This window comes from Thamnophis elegans, chromosome 6 (assembly GCF_009769535.1).
Source record: "Thamnophis elegans isolate rThaEle1 chromosome 6, rThaEle1.pri, whole genome shotgun sequence".
Taxonomy (NCBI): domain Eukaryota; kingdom Metazoa; phylum Chordata; class Lepidosauria; order Squamata; family Colubridae; genus Thamnophis; species Thamnophis elegans.
Window position 1 is genome coordinate 70,594,288 of NC_045546.1, and position 19,747 is coordinate 70,614,034.

General features: G+C 39.5%; 1 protein-coding gene across 1 annotated transcript in view; it reads right to left on the reverse strand.

Moving 5' to 3' along the window:
• Window positions 1-281: 281 nt before the first annotated feature.
• PSD2 (pleckstrin and Sec7 domain containing 2) overlaps window positions 282-19,747 on the reverse strand; it is an 82,571-nt gene continuing 63,105 nt past the window's right edge. The window contains exons 9-14 of the mRNA XM_032220448.1: window positions 18,465-18,655; window positions 13,724-13,794; window positions 3,463-3,620; window positions 1,588-1,732; window positions 999-1,142; window positions 282-509 (exon numbers count right to left, since the gene is read on the reverse strand). Of these exons, the coding sequence (XP_032076339.1) occupies window positions 282-509; window positions 999-1,142; window positions 1,588-1,732; window positions 3,463-3,620; window positions 13,724-13,794; window positions 18,465-18,655 (937 nt within the window). The remainder of the gene's footprint in view (window positions 510-998; window positions 1,143-1,587; window positions 1,733-3,462; window positions 3,621-13,723; window positions 13,795-18,464; window positions 18,656-19,747) is intronic.

Here is a 19,747-nt window from a genome sequence, read left to right on the forward strand (position 1 = left end):
CATGTTATCATAGTTTCACACATGTTGTTCATTGGAAAATGCAAGTACTCACAAAGACAAGCAGTGGGCCAAAGACCTATGCAGCCCTTCTATGGGAAATTTGCCCTTTTATTGCATATTCATTCAGGAAAACCAACATGGGCGCCCTAATTCCAAAAACATAAGCACCAGAATAGAATTAGTGTAAACTAAAATACCTTTGAATTCTTTCTATTGAAGTAATTCTATATCTGAGAAACTATTGTGCTCACGGATTGCAGATAAGGAGAACCAGCTCTCTCTTATTGACTCCCTGTGTGTGAAGTATTTGGCTCTAGAGTGTCTTTTTCTGCCTTACTGCTTTCAACAGACAACTGCCCTTGGGTTATAGAAGGACTGGAACAAGTCTTCCTCAAAGAACTATCCTGGGTCTCCATTGCGAAGAGGTTGGTTTCAATTCTTTCCAGGTCATCTGTCCCAGCCTTTATCTTTGCACATAGGAGGTGGATATATGTCTCATATCGGTTTTTCTGTGGAGAGCAGCAAAATAGAATGAAACATATTTATCTGGCCCAAAATTATTTAGATGTGCAATAAATAAACAATTAGCTGGCATGGATCATGCAAATCATAGATATATTTATGTCTTTTACAATTTGAATATTATTCCTGATTCCTCCAGAGCAGTGTTTCTCAACCTTGGCCACTTGAAGATGTCCGGACTTCAACTCTCAGAATTCCCCAGCGAATGCTGGCTGGGGAATTCTGGGAGTTGAAGTCCGGACATCTTCAAGTGGCCAAGGTTGAGAAACACTGCTCTAAAGAAAATATAGTGAATCCTGAAAGGACATAACTTCCTTTCTCAATTAGGAAACAGCCTTTGCTTAATCATAGAAGTAGATTATGATGCCCAGTTGTCAGATGCTTTTGTGCATGTCCAAAATTTCATCAAGTTAATTAGTTCTTCTACTGACAAACATCATTTGCCAACTACTGTAGAAGATAGAAAGAAGACTCACCTCAAATATTAAGTAATGTTCCTTCAAACGATATTCTTCAGCCTCTTTTGACTTCAGGCATTTCACTACAGGATGCAGTTTATGTTCAGTTAATTCATCTGTAATTTGCCTCATTTTATTCTCGTGGGACTGTAGCTGTTCTTCCTGATAGGTAAGAAATGTTAATTCATCCCTTCTGTAGAATCAAACCATTTTATTTTAACGAATGTGTGTGCCTGATTGATTTCAAAAATATTTCAAAATGTATCATTATTCTTGCTGCTTTCAAATTATATAATATGCATAGCGTAGCGTAGCATAGTTATCTTAGTCAGGTTATAAGTATTTTAAATAAAAAGGTGGCATACATTACATAAGATATGGAAAGAAACTCCTCTTAGGCAGTATTTCAGTTCACTGCCTCCTGCCTTCATCATAAAACAGACCAGGCAAGGCATGTAAAGAGGGAGCAGTAGTGATTTGCCTTCTTTAATCTTTGAGGCCTTCTATGATTTGGGATGCAAATCCTTCTCTTGCAAAAAAAATGTATAGTTCATTCAGTGCTTGCCTGAATTCCAGGCCACCCTATGTACACACATTTCAGTTTTACCTGACAGAGTTTAGTGGATGAAGAGGGCAAAAGAGGCCGGCAGAACTTCTTCATGGAGCAAATAGCAGCTGGAAATGCAGGGGCAGAAAAAATGGCAGCTACCAAGTTTATTCTCAGGATCCATGATAGCATTTCTCCTTTACTTCTATGGAAAGCAGGCAGCATTGAAAGTCAAATGGTCAGAAACATAGACACCCAGAGAAAGACATTTACTGTGCCATTAGTATGAAAAGGGGAATTGATGATTGGTACTGAACTAACCTATTATGTCAAGTGGAATGCCTTTCTCTTTTCATATCACTAATTGTTGTGGCCCAGCAGGAGTCGTTGGAGCTGCCACCAGATCCCGACAGCGAGGGGCCCCATGAGTCGGCCCTGGAGGATGTGGAGGACCCTGGACAGGGTTCCGACTCCAAACAGGGCGCAGAGAGACTGATTGGCCACCAGGTTGCGCCTGAGCCTTGGATCAGTGGGGAGGAGACAAGGGAGTGTAATCCTGACATCATGCATTGGAGCAGTGGGGAGGAGACAAGGGAGTTGGTCCTGGATGCCCAGCAATGGAGGGCTAATAGGCATAAAGAACAGTTACGCAGTTACAGGAGATAACTGAACTCAGCTGGTGGTAATTAGGTTCCTCTCAAGACTATAAAAGGAATGACTTTCCACATGCTCGTTGCAGGAATCAACGTATTTACTAGAGCTGGAGAAGCTATCGTGGCTAGCTTGGCAGGCTGGATTGCTGCCAAGGTTAGTCTGTGCTGGATTGCTGCCAAGGTCTAGCACGTGTGTTAATAAATCCTTGAAGTATCTTTGTCTCGGTGTGCTTTGGTGTTGAAGAGGGGGGGGGGTCAGAATAGGTAATATTTTTTTCTGCAAGTATGGATTCATTAACACACATGCTAGACTTTGGCAGCACACACACACACACATATATATGGACATAATTTATGGAACCTGACAATTATGTTGAGATTTATATTCTTTTTTCTTTTAATGTTGAAGAAGATAAACTAATTAATGTTGAAGAAGATAGATTGTAAACATTGGGAAGATAGATTCTCAATGTTTACAATCTAGGAAATTTATAGATTAGATTTGCCTCTTTATTATATGTAACAATTAGTCTTTGCCTATATATAAATATTTTATTTTATACAGTATTTATAACATAGTCCTGAGTACTATAGAACTGTCTTTGTCTTCAGATAATGGCTTCTAATGCTAATTACATAGTAATTGTAGGAGACGACCAGGCTGAGCCTGAGGGAGAGGTCAAATGTGTCATATGTCACAAGTCCTGGCACACCACAAGATCTAAATCCAATCCAGTTTGAATGCCTTTCTTATCTCCCACTCATTTCCCTTGACTGCTAGTTGGTCAGAATCTTGCAGAGAGCTTAAGCTTGCAATAAATCTTTATACTCATTGAACTGCCTGAATCTCCTGATTTCCCCAGAGCTTGATAATAATACGATATTTTTCATTTCTTGAACAGTAAGATCTGATGGTGTTGTCAATTGTAATAAGAACCTTAATGTGATCGTGAGACTTTGCTATATTAAAAGAGAGCTTGTAACTGAGGAGACACAATCCATGGATCTCAGGCTCCATTTTTGAGGTCCCAGATGCCTCCAAGATCATGTCACTTAAATTTACAAACAAACCATAATTGTTCAGCTTTTCATTAACCTAAAAACTGAAACAGATGAGTTACGCTTCTGCCAGGCTGAATATGTCCTTTTTTCCCTTTTAGTTCCCCAGTTTCTATGGCAAAGTCATCAGATCCCCAGAGCCTTTGGAAGGTGTAAAAACAACATCTCAAATAAGTCACCCCAAGTTCTAATAATCCTGACTAATCTTTCCTGTGGTACTCACGGAGCTTGGAAGAGAAACACTCTCCAGTCTGCTGTCTTCAGTTTCAGAACATTGGATTTTTTACTATAATCCGAGGCTTTTGTGGCTAAGGCATGATGAATGCGAATAGCATTCTTTAGATCTACTTCAGAAAGATCTTTATCAGGTTTATATTCATCCTGTGACAAAAAAGAAACAACAGTTCATCCATAACTGTTTGGAAATGACCCTTTATATCTGCTGAAAGATATTTCCCCAGATTTTCCTTTAAAAAGTCTGAGACTCCAATCCAATGAAGACCATAAAAAGAAATAGGAAAGAGCAGAATCAGATGATAGTCACAAGAGGAATGCATAAAGGAATTCAGTTTTGAATACTCTTCCAGCAATTACTGAATCCATTTTTTGGGATTTATTTCAAATTATAAGTATACAGCATGCAAGTTTTTTTAAAATAAATTTTGTGTATGCAGGCCTGGGACTGTGGTTGACAAGTGCTATATACTGCACAATTTTTAAAAAAGAAGCAAATTCAATAAATGCAGGTTGCAAGGTATAATGTTGCATTTTTAATACATGTGATATATGATGAGGAAGCAGGGATGCATTTTGTTACAAATAAGTTTTTCCTGGGGTAAAAAAGAGGGACTGATGTATTGATGAGTTAATCAATGCAGTGATTCACACATGGCAAGTGAATGAACAGTGTAATATTTTTACTTTTCATGTTAACCAAGGTCTAAAAGTAAAATGTGTACAGAAGACAAGCACTTTGTTGTTCTCAAAAAAAAAGTTTATTAATTCAATGTGGTAAAAATTGGCTACACAATTCTACACAATAACATATACTGGAATTAGGCTGTGTGATGCTATTGTACTATTTGATGCTCCCTTTTGGAAATGTGATTTATGACACAGTCTGAGGGGAGGGGAGGAACAGGGTAAAGTTCAGCTATAACTCAAACAAAGCTTAGATCTGACTGCGAAAGACCTTGCCTAATGATGCTCCTAATAAAGGATTGGTTTTGAATTGAAACTTGGCTCAATATTCATGAATCAATTAGGGCATTTTTAGGAAACCTGACAGATGGTACCTGAAGATATTAAACTAGTATTCCCATATGCTCTTAAGGCATTGCATTCCTACTAATGTCTTCACATTTAATTGTTGTTTCATATGATTGCTGCATTTATGAGAGTAGTATTTCATGCATAATCTCCATTCTTCTTGATATTTCTGTTCCTCATTGAAAAATCTTTAGAAATGTAGATACTGTCCGGTATTTCTTGGCTCTTGGATATATGCCACATATCTCTCTGTGATATGACTGGTGACATTTAGATAATTCTTATCTGTATATTAAGAGTTATGTTGAACAATTAGCTACCATTCATACTTTCTAAAATCTTAAGTAAGAATCACCGAATCCTTCAAACATAAATAATCACTAACAATTCCATTATGTCAGTGGTTCTCAACCTTTCCAATGCTGCAACCCTTTAATACAGTTCCTCATGTTGTTGTGATCCCCAAACATAAAATTATTTTTGTTGTTACTTCATAACTGTAATTTTGCTACTGTTATGAATCGTAATGATATACAGGATGTATTTTCATTATTATGAATTGAACATAATTAAAGCATAGTGATTAATCACAAAAATAATATGTAATTATATATTGTGAAATTGTTTGCTAATGAAAATAATATATATAATAATATAATATAATATAATATAATATAATATAATATAATATAATATAATATAATAATATAATATTATAATATAATATAATATAATAAATACAATACAATACAATACAATACAATACAATACAATATAATATAACCTCTAACCTTTACAAAAAGTCCATGAAACATTTCAGTTGGTAACAAAATAAAAATAAAATGGGGAAGAAAGACAGTAAAAAAAATGAGTCAAAGAGAAATAAAGTACTAGGTTTGATATCTCCTCCTATTTTTCATCTTGTCTTACTGGTTCTTTATGATTTATCAATTGTTGTTTGTAACTAATGATGGTAACTATTATTATGACCTATGACCTATTATTACTTGCTGTTTATATGTACACTGTGAGTTGATGCACTGGAGACAAATTCCTTGTGTGTCTTATCGCACTTCACCAATAAACATTTCTATTCCTTCTTCATTCTATTTCATTCTATTCTATTCTATTCTATTCTATTCTGTTCTGTTCTATTCTATTCTGTTGTATTCTATTCCACCCTATTCCTATTTCATTCCTATTCCCTTTCCCATTCCATTTTTCTATTCCATTCCATTCTATTCTAAGCATGGAAGCTTAAAACTAAAAAGATGTAGTGCTTTATTTTTTTTCAGTGTCTGCTGAAGATGTTTTGTGATGGCTATCTTTTTTCCCCTCCGTTCCTAAATTCCTGGAATCCTCTCGCCCCCAAGTTTTCCAACCACTCATTCATTCATAGATATCGCCGGAAGGGAACGAAGGTGGGTCTCCTTGTGAATGGACGGAAGTTTTTACAGAAAAGGGAAAACCCGAACTTCTGGAGCCAACTGCTGCAGAATGTCCACGTGAACTTCCGAGTCTCCGAGGAGGCTGTGGACTGAAAGGATATTGTCGCCATCCTTCCTGCCTCGGTTCTCAGCTCCTTCTTCCCGGTGTCCCCTCCCATCCCCTCGCTGCTGGGAGACCGAGCTCAGCCGGCCACCTCTGAATTTGATTTGAATTTGATTTTGAATTTGATTTGTTTATTTATAGGCCGCCCTTTTCCCTGAGGGGACTCAGGGCGGCTTACAATCAAAAAAGGGAAGGGGAGTGTAGGACAATACCAAAAAGAGATGTGCACAAAGTAAATTAGACAGTAAAACTCAACATTCACTCAGCATTCGGGAGGGGCGAAAATAAGATTATCCCCAGGCCTGACGGGCTAGCCAGTTCTTGAGGGCTGTGCGGAAGGCCTGGACGGTGGTGAGGGTACGAATCTCCACGGGGAGATTGTTCCATAGTGTCGGAGCCGCAACAGAGAAGGCTCTCCTCCGAGTAGTCGCCAGTCGGCACTGACTGGCGGATGGGATACGGAGGAGGCCAACTCTATGCGATCTGATGGGACGCAGGGAGGTAATTGGCAGAAGGCGGTCTCTCAAATAGCCAGATCCACTACCATGGAGCGCTTTATAGGTGGTAAGACCTTGAAGTGCACCCGGAGACCAACAGGTCTCCTGGCGCTCAGGCACTCCAGTCTCACTCCTCCCCTCCCCTCATCAAGCACAGCCATCTGATCAGTCCACTGGTGCCTCTCATGTCGCAATTGGCTGGGCACCGGTTGTCCTCGCTCCACTGCTCCTGTCAGGTAGCCCCTCCCTTTCACAAGGCAGCGCCTGCTGCTGCCCACAGCTCCCCTGGCTCCAAATACTGGCACGCAGGTGTCTCGGTTCCTAAGACCATCAAAAATATGTGTTTTCTGATGGTCTTAGGTGACCCTTGTGAAAGGGTCATTCGACCCCCCCAAAGGAGTCGCGACCCACAGGTTGAGAACCGCTGCGTTATGTGGTGTGTTTTAATCAGATTTGATAGCTCTTTCAGATTAAACATAAACAAAGTTTTCTTATATTTATATATTAGATGATAGAAATATTAAAATCACACACACCGAGAGGCACAGAAAAAGAAACACAAACCACACACAATTAAAACAATCTCTCAGATGAATAAAGGTCTTAGTGGCTATAAAGGATTTCTGTGGGATTCAACTCTTTTTACTACTGGTTCTGTGGGTGTGGCTTGGTGGGCATGGTGGGCATGGCTTGGTGGGTGTGGCAGGGGAAGGATGCTGCAAAATCCCCATTCCGCAGCCTCAGCCATCCAAACCCCGTTTTGTGCCTAGTGGGCCTCCCTGCACTTACCTGGGAGCCAAAATGGGGCACGTGGGGACTCCTGGAAGGGGAGGGACGGGGCCAGCCAGAGGTGGTACTTGCCAGTTCTCCAAACTACTCAAAATTTCTGCTACCAGTTTGCCAGAACTGGTCCGAACCGGCTGAATACCACCTCTGCTTCAAACTAGAAAGCCAGTATAGTATACAAACTTGCATACTGGAAATATAAATCTGATGTCAACGTCTAAAGTGTTTCCATGACTACTATCAACTTGAGAGGGGGGGAAAATGCCATGCATACTTTTGGCCAGAGTAAAAAGTCTCATATTTCTGTAACTGGGATGTGAATGTGCATGTCCAGAACCCTGCCGTAACGTCCTGTTGGAGAATGTGATTCATAACTTCAGGCAGAGGGGAGGGGACACAGGGGTAAACTTCAGACGCCATTAAGTGGGATTTAGTTTCGGCTCCACAGAAGTTTGTGCAAGATGTTAGTCCTAATAAATGAATAGGGTTTTTTTGAACTTTGTCTCAAGACTCGTAAATTAATTAGGTCAGCTCTTGGAAACTTCACATCTGGTTTGTAATTGTTCCTTCTTAAAGATCCAGCAGAATATTCCATTGTTACTGATTAATTTATCTATGATGAGTTCATTTCAAGTTTAATTTCAAGGATGATTCTGATCAAAACTCTTGAGTTGCATTTTCTACCATCTTTGGACAGTATAGTACTGAAACATTATAGTTCTACCCCAATGTGCAGTTCTTCATGTTCCTTGTTTTTACTGCTACATTATTTCCTAGCATTTTTTCCACTTTCCACTTCCGCTTGGAAATGAGGGGTATCAAGTACATGGCATCGGACCTGGGTACCTGAGAGACCGCCTCCTGCCGATTACCTCCCTCAGACCGATCAGATCTCACAGGTTAGGTCTCCTCCGGATTCCATCTGCCAGCCAATGTCGGCTGGCGACTCCCCGGGGGAGAGCCTTCTCTGTTGCAGCTCCAGCCCTCTGGAATGACCTCCCCATGGAGATCCAGACCCTTACTACCCTCCTGGCCTTCCGCAAAGCCACCAAGTCCTGGCTGCTCCAGCAGGCCGGGGGGCTTGTGAAACATCCAGCCCCACGGAAATTGTGAATGTCGTGTTTTTTAAAGTGTTGTCTTTGTCCTTGTCTATTTATCCCCTTTCCCTTGTCTATTGTGAGCCGCCCGGAGTCCTTCGGGAGTGGGCGGCATACAAGACAAATAAATACAATACAATACAAGTATTTGGAAAATGTCATGGCCTGTCAGCAGGAATAGCAACTATCTCCTTGATCCATGTTTCCTGTCACTTGCTGTAGAAAAATCAGTTTTTGAATTTTAATCAGTGAGTTACATGCATGGAGGTAACAGACAATAAGTGGGAAAATTATATGGTAACAAAAATTAAAGGTGGGGTAGCAACATTTGTTATAATGTAAATAAATAGAAATTCATTACTTTAAATTTTCTTATTCAAGCTAAATAAATGCAGACACATACTGCTATTTGAGGACAGAAAGCTTTCAAATTATATATTCTGGTTATATAATGAAAAACATTCCTGGGGAAAGTATGATTTGTTCCTGTACTGCCTAGCTTCAGATAATTACTTTGAAAGGGTTATTTCCTGCATAATTTCAGAGTGTCTCCATGAAAAATTGCCTTCAAATATACTGGTTAATAGCTTTTGCTTTACATTTTTCTAATCTATATTTGTGTCTTTTATTACTTAATTTTATTGCAGATTATGTTGTGCAAATTGTTTTATTGCTCATCTGTGTACTACATCAGTGGCTCCAAAGGAATAATGATACGTTACGGAAATAAACAAAATAAAGTGATAAAATAACATAAAATGATTCACACATGATTTAAATGAGCAAATACAATTCAGTGGCAGGAAAAGAAAGTTTTACACTTAGGCAAGAAAAACCAAATACACAGACAAATACCTGGCTCAACAGCAGTAACTGGGAGAGGGAATTAGGAATCCTGGTGGACAGGAATTTAAGTATAACCCTGCAGCTTCTTAAAATGTTAAAACCTAGACTGCATCTTAACCTTAAGGCCTAGACTGCATCAACAGAGGGATAGAATCAACATCACGAGAAGTGTTAGTACCATTTTATACTGCACTGGTAAGACCACATTTGGAATAGTGAGTCCAGTTTTGGTTATCCCAATACAAAAATATGTTGAGACCCTAGAAAGAGTGCAAAGAAGAGCAATACAAATGAAAAGTAGTCTGAACTGTATGATGAATTGTTAAAGCATGTCTAAACCAGTGGTGGGATTCAGCCAGTTCGCACCTATTTGGGAGAACCGGCTGGTAACTTTCTAAGCAGTTTGGAGAACCGGTTGTTGGAAGAAATCTCATTTTGTTTTTTTTCCTCTTTACAGGGCTAATCCTATAAGGAAGGCAGAAAGGAAACATTCTGGTGTTGTTTCTAGCCTAATCTTTTCTGCCCTGCTTACAGAAACTGCCTCTCTGGTTAACTCTTATTACATTGTAACAGCTAAGGTGAAGTGCCCATCAACGTGAGTGATGTTGAATTGGACATGCCCACCCAGTAACATAACCACCAAGCCCCACCTACCCTGCTGGTCATTAGGGCAGAGAACCGGTTGTTAAATTATTTGAATCCCACCACTGGTCTAAACCAGTGAAAGGAAAGATTAGGGGTGACAAGATAGCTGCCTACCAAATACTAGCTAAAAATCTTACAGATAAACAGAAAAATGAATTGACAAAGAAAATAGATCTTCAGGTAGTTAAGAAAGTAAAATACTTGGGAATTTAACAGCTAAATGTGCATCAAAGAAGACAACTATACAAGGCTTTGGGCTGCCGGATTGAGAGCTTTATTACCAGGCCTCGGCACTAATTTGGATGAAATAATGGATAATTCTCAGAAATGGAAGATTGCTATTATTGGAGGGACGTGATCTTCAATTGGGATGGCAAGGTTGACTCAGTGTTCTTTCCTTCCGAGGTCAGTAAAATGAGGGCCCAGATTGTTGAGGGCAAAATGCTGGTTTTATAAACTGCTTAGAGAGTGTTGTAAGGTGCTATGGAACAGCGCATGTCTATTTAATTAGTTAATCTTCAACGATGGTGATAAACAGTATAACATGGTAATCCAATCCTGATGGTTAAGACTTCCTGCTCTCCTTCTTCACCATATTTCATCAGTCTCTTCTTGCCAGAGATATGGTGATGCTGGGTGATGATAGGCTTCCTCTTCTCCAGTGCTTATTCACGCGAGTCAGCCACGGTAATCATAAAATCTTCTGGCAACCAAAGCAAGGATGGTGACAGTGATATTTTCAGTCTCCAGAATCTTTAATTGCCTCCCCTCCCTGCCTTTCCCACGGCACTGCAATTGTCCTTCTCTTCTTATGGAGATCTTTCTCAGATGTTATGATGATATAGGCATAAACGTCTCCACCCTCCAAAGAATTTGACATCAAGTATCTCACTCATACATTCCTCCCCAAACTGAGACATTTAATGATTCCTATATGTGTTTTCTTTCTTCCTTTCCTACTTTCTTTCATTTTCTTCCTCCTCCCCATTCACCAGAACTTTTGGTCCTTTCTTTCTGTATTCCAACATTTCCCTCCTCTATCTTCCTCACTCCTTCTTTTCCTGGTCTATATTTTCTGCTCGTCTACATACTTCATGTTCTTTTCTCACTGTGTTCCGTGTTCTTTACCAGATTACCATACCATGCTTCACATTCCTTCTTCCTTTTCTTCATTACTTTCTTCTTTCCATCCTTACATTACAAGTCCATTTCTCAGCTTCCTAGATCAGTGGTCTCCAACCTTGGCATCTTTAAGACCCGTGGACTTCAATTCCCAGAGTTCCTCAGCCAGCTTTGCTGGCTGAGGAACTCTGGGAGTTGAAGTCCACAAGTCTTAAAATTGCCAAGATTGGAGACCATTGTCCTAGTTAATCCCAGTCTCCTGGTCTGTTGACTCAAAGCAGACCAATTTAAAACCTCCGGATTATTTCCTGCTCCTTCCACATCAATCTGCAAGAGTGGGGATTCAACAATTCATTGGGATAATTTTGAAAAATCAGGAAGCTCCAAAATAGCTTAGCCTCAGGATTCCATATACATATAAAGATGACCAGCCTTTCTTTGAGAAACCAATTTGTACTTCAGCCTTGTCAGAATCTTCAGTTATAAGCTAAGGGCTTGAGGTCATGTGGCTTATTGTGGTATAATCAGATTTCCCTATATAGAATATATATAGGTTGGTTGGTGAACCAGGCAGAAGCTAAATAAAAAAGAGGCATCTCACATAAATTGTTTATTTATTCTCAGACTAGTTGTTTAGTCCTTCTTGAGAACCAATGTTCCATGCAAATCCAGCTGTATACCATCATCTGGTCAGCATTTTCCTGACCCTCACTACTTCCATTTTATCTGGATTAAATTTCAGTTTGTATGCTTTTATCTAACTAATCTGTTCAATATTTTTACTAATATGAACAAGACAGGTAGAATTAATTATTATTTGCATAATGATGTCCAAATAATGAACACAGTCCAATTTGCAGAATGGCTTCAGGATCACGTAGATGTGGGGGGATTAATAATAATAATAATAATAATAATAATAATAATAATAATAATAATAATAAAGTATCCCAAGGCTAATGACCAAAGGGCAAATCTATCAGCATCATTTTCTGCATGTTACCTTCCAGATAGAACAGGAGTTACATGAATTTTGGAGTTACTAGTGACTTTGGTTGTAAATGGCAAAGTAGAAGTTGGATGATAATATTCATGCCATGGGACCTAAATAATGATTCCACCCCCCACCGCCTCCCCCTGAATTGTCAGGAATTCAAACAAGATAGGATTATTTTTGTTAACTTCTGTGTGCAAAAACGATCCTCCTTTAATTAGGTCTTTACACAAAAAAACACACAGAGAGAGACTCCTGTGACAAAACAGTTCTGTGACATATGGTTAGGAGGAGAAATAGGGAGAAATGGAATGCCCCTCTACTAAAGATGGGACTATAGCATCAATGCCATTTTGAATATATGGAAAATGAATAGCCTGTACTGTTCATGAAAGTCAGATAAGTAATAGGGTCATAGATGGCCTTTTGTTTAGGTAGTGGGGACCAAATATCAGAGGCGCCAGATGCTGGGAGGAACTATTGGCACCTCCCAATAAATTGGTCCTAAGTCCCATAGTCATGCCAATCTTTTTGGAATATCATTATTAGTCTGTAACCTCAATTGTGATGGTCGAGCCCATCCCATTGGTATTGTGGCAGCAGTGATAATTAGCCAAGCCATTTGGATTCTGAAATTGGAACATGAATGTATGCAACTTGGGAGTCCTCCTGGACCCACAGCTGACCTTTGATTACCATCTGTCGGCTGTGACCAGGGGGGCATTTGCCCAGGTTCGCCTGGTGCGCCAGTTGCGACCCTACCTGAACCGGGAGGCTCTCACGACAGTCACTCGTGCCCTTGTGACCTCTAGGCTGGAATACTGCAACGTGCTCTACATGGGGCTGCCCTTGAAGAGCATCCGGCGACTTCAGCTAGTTCAGAATGCGGCCACGCGAGTGATCGTGGGCGCACCTCGGTTCGCCCACATAACACCTATCCTCCGCGAGCTGCACTGGCTACCTGTTGATCTCCGGGTGCGCTTCAAGGTGCTTCTCACTACCTATAAAGCCCTTCATGGTAGTGGATCTGCGTACTTGAGAGACCGCCTCCTGCCAATTACCTCCTCTCGACCCATCAGATCTCACAGATTAGGCCTCCTCCGAGTGCCATCTGCCAGCCAGTGCCGGCTGGCAACTACGCGGAGGAGAGCCTTTTCAGTAGCAGCTCTGGAACGATCTCCCCGTGGAGATTCGTACCCTTACCACCCTTCAGACCTTCCGCACAGCCCTCAAGATCTGGCTATCCCGTCAGGCCTGGGGGTAAAGAGTATAATCCGCCCCCACCCGAATGTTGAATGAATGTTGCTCGATTTTAATTATATATTGTGTTATATGTCATTGTATGTTCCCCCTCCCATACAAGTTGTTAGCCGCCCTGAGTCCCCTCAGGGAAAAGGGCGGCCTATAAATAAACTTATTCTATTCTATTCTATGAGTATTTTTCTTTTCCTTTGGTTCACAAAATGAAATGTTTAGCTGATTCCAGACAAACAATGTTGCTGCCTCTAAAGCAAACTTGTGAGTTTCCAGAGCTATGATTTAAGACTAGATTTGTAGGTTTCTTCCTACATTACATTTCTCTTAATATCAATCCATTGGGCATCTTAGGTTTAATAGAAATCCTTGCCTTGAGAAAATACCTTTCTGTGGTAAAAGGGGTTTATCAACTATCCTTACCTTTTGCAAATACAGTATGGTCCCTTTAAGCACAGCATAAAATTTCTTCCATCCCCTTCGTCCTCTTGGAGCTGAAAAAGATGGATAAATATTTCCCATGACTACAGGAAAGAGGGGCACACAATTAAGGCAGAATATCAGCAGATAGCCAGAATCTGCAAAGACGAAGTCAGGAAAGCAAAGGCTCAGAATGAACAAAGGCTTGCAACAAAAGTCAAAGATAATTTTTAAAAGTTTCTTCCAACATATAAATAACAAGAAAAAAATCAAGGAAAGAGTCGGTCCGCTAAAGAGAGAAGATGGCAAGGAATAATAGGCAGCAGAGAGAAAGCAGAGCTGCTTAACTCATTCTTTGCTTTGGTCTTCACGCAAAAGTAAACTATAACCCAACCTACCAAAAACATAACTGTAAAAGACAGACTAGAAATAAAAGTTAAAATAAGCCAAAAAAAAAATAATAGTAAAAGAACACCTGTCTGATCTTGATGAATACAAATCACCGGGACCTGACGGATTACATCCCAGATTTCTAAAGGAGCTGGCAGATGTCATCTCAGAACCACTGTACTACATCTTCCAAAAATCCTGGAGCACTGGGGAACTACCAGAGGACTGGAAAAGAGCTGATGTGGTTCCCATCTTCAAAAAAGGAAAAAACCAGACCCAGGAAACTACAGACCAATCAGCCTAACATCAATACTCTGGAAGATACTGGAAAAGATAATAAAAAAACAGATCTGCCAACATCTAGACACGAGTAATAACCAGCAGTCAGTACGGGTTTGTTAAAAACAGATCATGCCAAACCAATCTTATTTCATTCTTCAACATAGTGACTAAATTAGACGACCAGCGAAATATTGTGGGCATGATATACTTAGACTTCAGCAACATATGAAGAACAGTTATAGGAACTGTGCATGGCTAGTCTAGTGAAGAGAAGGACCAGGGGAGACATGATAGCAATATTTGAGAGGCTGCTACAGAGAGGAAGGGGTTGAGCTATTTTATCAGGGAACCTGAAGGCCAGACAAGGAATAATGGATGGAAACTGATCAAGGAGAGATTCAACCTAGAAATGAGGAGAACTTTTCTGACAGTGAGAACAATCAACCAATAGAGATGCTTGCCTCCGGAGGTTGTGGGAGCTTCATCACTGGAAGCTTTCAGGAAGAGACTGGACTGCCATTTGTCAAAAATGATGTAGGGTCTCCGGCTTGGGTGGGGGTTGGACTAGATGTCCCTTCCAGCTCTGTTAATCTAATCTAATGATTATCATGTAAACAGAAAGGTCCTTTCAGATGCAATCCATTAAAAAAACAAGATAAAAAAGACTAATAAACTGAACCAGCTATCAATACTATATGTAAACGTTTGCTTACATATAAATCCAATGAACCTCAAACCTCAACCTGTTTTCAATTTAATAGATATGAAAAGATACAGGTAGTCCTTGACTTACAACAGCCTGCTTAGTGACTGTTCAAAGTTGTAATGGTACCAAAAATGTTACTGATGAACATTTTTCACGCTTACGGCCGTTGTAGCATCCCCATGATCACATGATCAAAATTCAGATGCTTGGCATCTGGTTCACATTTATGACGGTTGCAATGTCATGGGGTCATGAGATCACATTTTACAAGCAAAGTCAATGGGGGAAGCCTGATTCACTTAACAACCATTTCACTAATTTAACAAATGCAACAATTCACTTAACAACTGTGGCAAGAAAATTTGTAAAATGGGCAAACTCACTTAACAAATGTTTCACTTAGCAGCATAAATTTGGCTCAGTTGTGGTTGTAACCCGAGGACTACCTGTACTTTAAAAATAAATAGGAGAAAATATGAACACCTATCTACAAGACAAAAGACCTCCAACTGCAGGGTGATGGGATTAAGACATGACCTTCCAGGACATAATAGGATTAACCCATCTAGTAGCGGAGCTCACCACATGGCACAATCACCTGGGGATATTGCATCACCCAGTAAACTTCAACCAAACCTGGGACAACCTACAAAGTTAGCTATGACCTCTACAACAGCCATTAGAATACATGTTCTTCCACAGGAACAGGAAGTTCAAGTGCAAAGCCCAAGAGAAGGTATATATATACCCCTCCTTCTCAACCCTATGTGGTCAGCTGCACCATGATCATGTGCTTGGTGGTTCTTTTCACCATTAACCTTTTTCCAATCAGCCTCCACGTTTCCAGTGTCTTTATCCCAGCTTAGAACTGAACCAGATGGATATTTCTTCCAACAGCAGTTATTTTCTATGTGAAATGAGTTCAAGACTTTCTGCTACAAATAATGGTGTGGAAAGTATTTTCCAAGGGCTTCGTCTTAAATTTCTTCAATGGGATTCAAGAATTGCATGTTGGTAGTGATTATGCTCTAAGATGATGTTTGCTTTAATCATAGTATGTTTCATAGTATGGATTAGTCATTAACTATGGCTTTTCACTGAGCTAATTTGAAACAAAACACATTAGTATAAATTAAGAGCCTCGTCATTGGGTTACCTTTTGAAGCAACCTTTGAATTACAACTTGGGCTTATGAAACAGTTTTTAAAACAATTATAATCAAAGATCAAAGATGGTCGTACATTGATAATGGAAGTTATAATTATTAACAAACAAGAATAGTAACTATTTCATTGGTTGTGATTGGCTTAGTTTTGACTTAGAATCTTGTGTAAACCTAGTCATTGTAGCTCATGTAGCGGTTTGACGTCATAGCGAGATCGGACATGAGGAACAGGGCTCTGTGAATTTGCACCAAATCCTTCTTGTTGGAGAGTCCTCCAAGGGGCTAAAGTCATCCTGTAGGGGTGTTGAAGAAAGAAGGGGCACCCTACATGTCGTGGAGAGCAGTAGCTCTCCAGATGGACCCAGGGATTCCCTCCCATCCAACAACAAAAAGGAGAGGCAGTCATTATGGCTGCCATGAATCTGGGGCAGCAGAAGAAACAAAGAATGTGCTGGAGTGGTGTAGATGAACAGTGATTGGAACTCGGTGAGATGATTGTTGTTGTTGTTTTTACCTAGAACCTAAACTCAAAGAAAATAAACCCAGCAAAAGACACTCTTTGAAATGCATGTCAAAGCAGTGGATAATACAGAGGGAAAAATTATAGACCCAAAACAAAAGGAACTAAAGGGAGAACGCAAAATCTTTAAAATATAGAAAGCTTGGATTTTTAAACTTTATTGGCAATATTTTGGTAAGGCATTTTAAAACGCTGGAATTATTTGTCTGCATATTGACTATTTGCAAAAAACTGAAACAAATATCTGTCAGATTTTGTGCAACATTTAAATTTAAGCTGAAGCTGCCATCTACTGGTGAATGGAATATATACTAAACTCCTACAACTTTGGGAAGTACTGATAAGACAAAGGGGGGGAGACCTGGAGGACTGCTGTGGTATCTACTGTTCTATATCTGTCTACTTCATGATTATTGGAGGTTTAACTCAGAAATTATCTAAAGAAAGAGATTTAAAATGCAAGGATCTATGACTGAACTTACAGAATGGACTTAAGGAGACATTTGGAAATCTTCCTGGATTACCTAAATGGAACAAATTGACTGTGGGAAAGAACTATAATTATTGCATTCACCTGAGGAGCAATGCTAGGATTCTAAGTTTCTAAGCTGACTTTTTGTGGTCATAGACAATTGAGACTTTGGGGTGATGACAGATTACTGACAGGCTATTGAGCAAAATTTGGACCTATCAAAATAAGACAAAATGTTGCATCAGGGGGAGATGAGTGGATTTCAAAAAGAAATGGTGTTGATACTCCAAAGTACTTATGATATGTTGATAAAGAACCACAGGGAGAAAAAACACTTAATGTATGACATTGTGGGGAAATCAGAAAATGTTCAACAAGGGACAATGAATAAAGAGCATAAAACACAGGAAATAGAGGAGATAATAGAAAGTCCAGAGAAAAAGACAGAGCAGATAAAACAACAAATAAAACAAGAAGAGAAGAAGGAGAAGACAATAAAGACTTATGACGCAAATAACGGACAATATACTGTATATTAAGAGTTCAAAAAAATGGAATTCGATAAAAAGAAAGATATTTTTGAAGAGAAGATAGGGGCTTAGGCAGATCCTCGGGAGGTATAGCAGCAAAAGATAGTAGAGATGGAAGAAATATTTGGGTTAAATAGGAAAGATGTAGACAAGGACCCAAGGGAGGAGTTTGGGAGGCAAGTCAAAAAACAAATAAGAATTGAAATACTAAAGCGGGCAAGAGATGATGGTTAGAATGGGAATGCTGTTTAATGAAGATTGAACATCTCTTCATTGAGAGCTAGAATAGAGGCAGAAATAAGATCAAAGGGGAATATTATTTTTATATACATATACATATACACACGTATGTATGTATGTATGTATGTATGTAAATGTGATTAAAAGATGGATTTAATGTTAATGTGATATATGAAACTAGGATTTTTAAATCCTTTTGGTTTGAACTTAACCAAAAAAAAAAAGGTAATTGAACCTGAAAGTTGCCATAGTAATATAAAATGAGGAGATGGAGATGATGCTTTCATATGTGCAAAGCTATGAAATAATTAATAACAGCCACAAAATTAATTAATAGTAAAGATTATTTAATCCATTTTTAGTTGCACTGACAGTTATAAATGCATCATAGACTCAAATTGTTATTTCATCATACCATTCTTGTCCCGTTAAGACTTACTTCTCTTCCCATCCATGTCAGCATGGGTTTTTCGAGTGAGGATGCCATGCTTGTAGGTTACAGCATTCTGGGCCTGGGGAGCATCCAGGAAAGGGTTACTGCCATCAACTATCCTTGTGATTTTCTTTGCACTGGCACCAAATTTATCATCCACCAATTCTGATAATGACTTCCTGAGTTCATCTTCATCACTTTGATGCAAGAAAAAAAGAATAAAAAAATTAAACCGAAGCATAGAAATTTTGGGGGGAAATGCCACACAGTATTGAGAAAAACAAAAAAGTCATCAGTAAGTTATTGTGGATGTTGATCAATCATCAATCATTCATCAATTTTGGGGATTAAAGTGTCCTTCCATTTTTGTGCATAAAATAATCTTGTTGCCATAAACATATATAACATCAAAGTTCCAATTTCCACCCCCCCGCCCAAGTCTTTTAATATAGAAATATTCCACACTGCAGAATCAGAAAGTGGCTCATATGAAAATGAAGGGAATGGAGGTGATAATCTCAATTTGTCTAAATCCTGAAGTTCTAAAACAGAGGAAAGTACATACCTTTTCCAGCTGTGTCACAGAGGATTTCAACTCTCCTCTTGTCCGCAATGATGAAAATGTAAAAAATGTAAAAAGAAAAAGGCAAGAGCTGCTGCTGCCAGAGCAGGAGGCGAGAGAACCACGTGCCTCCTTTGCATAAGGAATTTTTCGCCTTTTAACCCTTGCTTAACTCTGCTCAAGTGATCATAAAGATAGTCTAAAGGAGGCACGTGATTATCTCGCCTCCCCCTGCAGTTAAGCACTAAGCAGAGTCATCCACTGTGACTCTGGCAGCAACGACCTCTGCCTTTTTCCTTTTAATTTTTTTTTTCTTTTCATCATGACAGTGGTGAGGCCCAGCCTCCCCTGCCTGCATGTCCCTGGCAGGGACTACAGGTAGTCCTCAACGTATGACCACAACTGAACCAAAAATTTACGTTGCCAAGTGAGATATTTGTTAAGTTTGAGTTTTGCCCCATTTTATGACCTTTCTTGCCACAGTTGTTAATTGTTGCAGTGGTTAAATTAATAACACAGTTGTATAAGTGAATCTGGCTTTCCCACTGACTTGTCTTGTCAGAAGGTTGCAAAAGGTGATCACATGACCCCAGAACACATCAAGTGTCATAAATATGAATCGGATGCCAAGCATCTGAATTTTGATCACGTGACTATGGGGATACTGCAATGGTCGCAAGTGTGAAAAACAGTCATAAGTCACATAAGAGCCGAGGTGGCGCAGTGG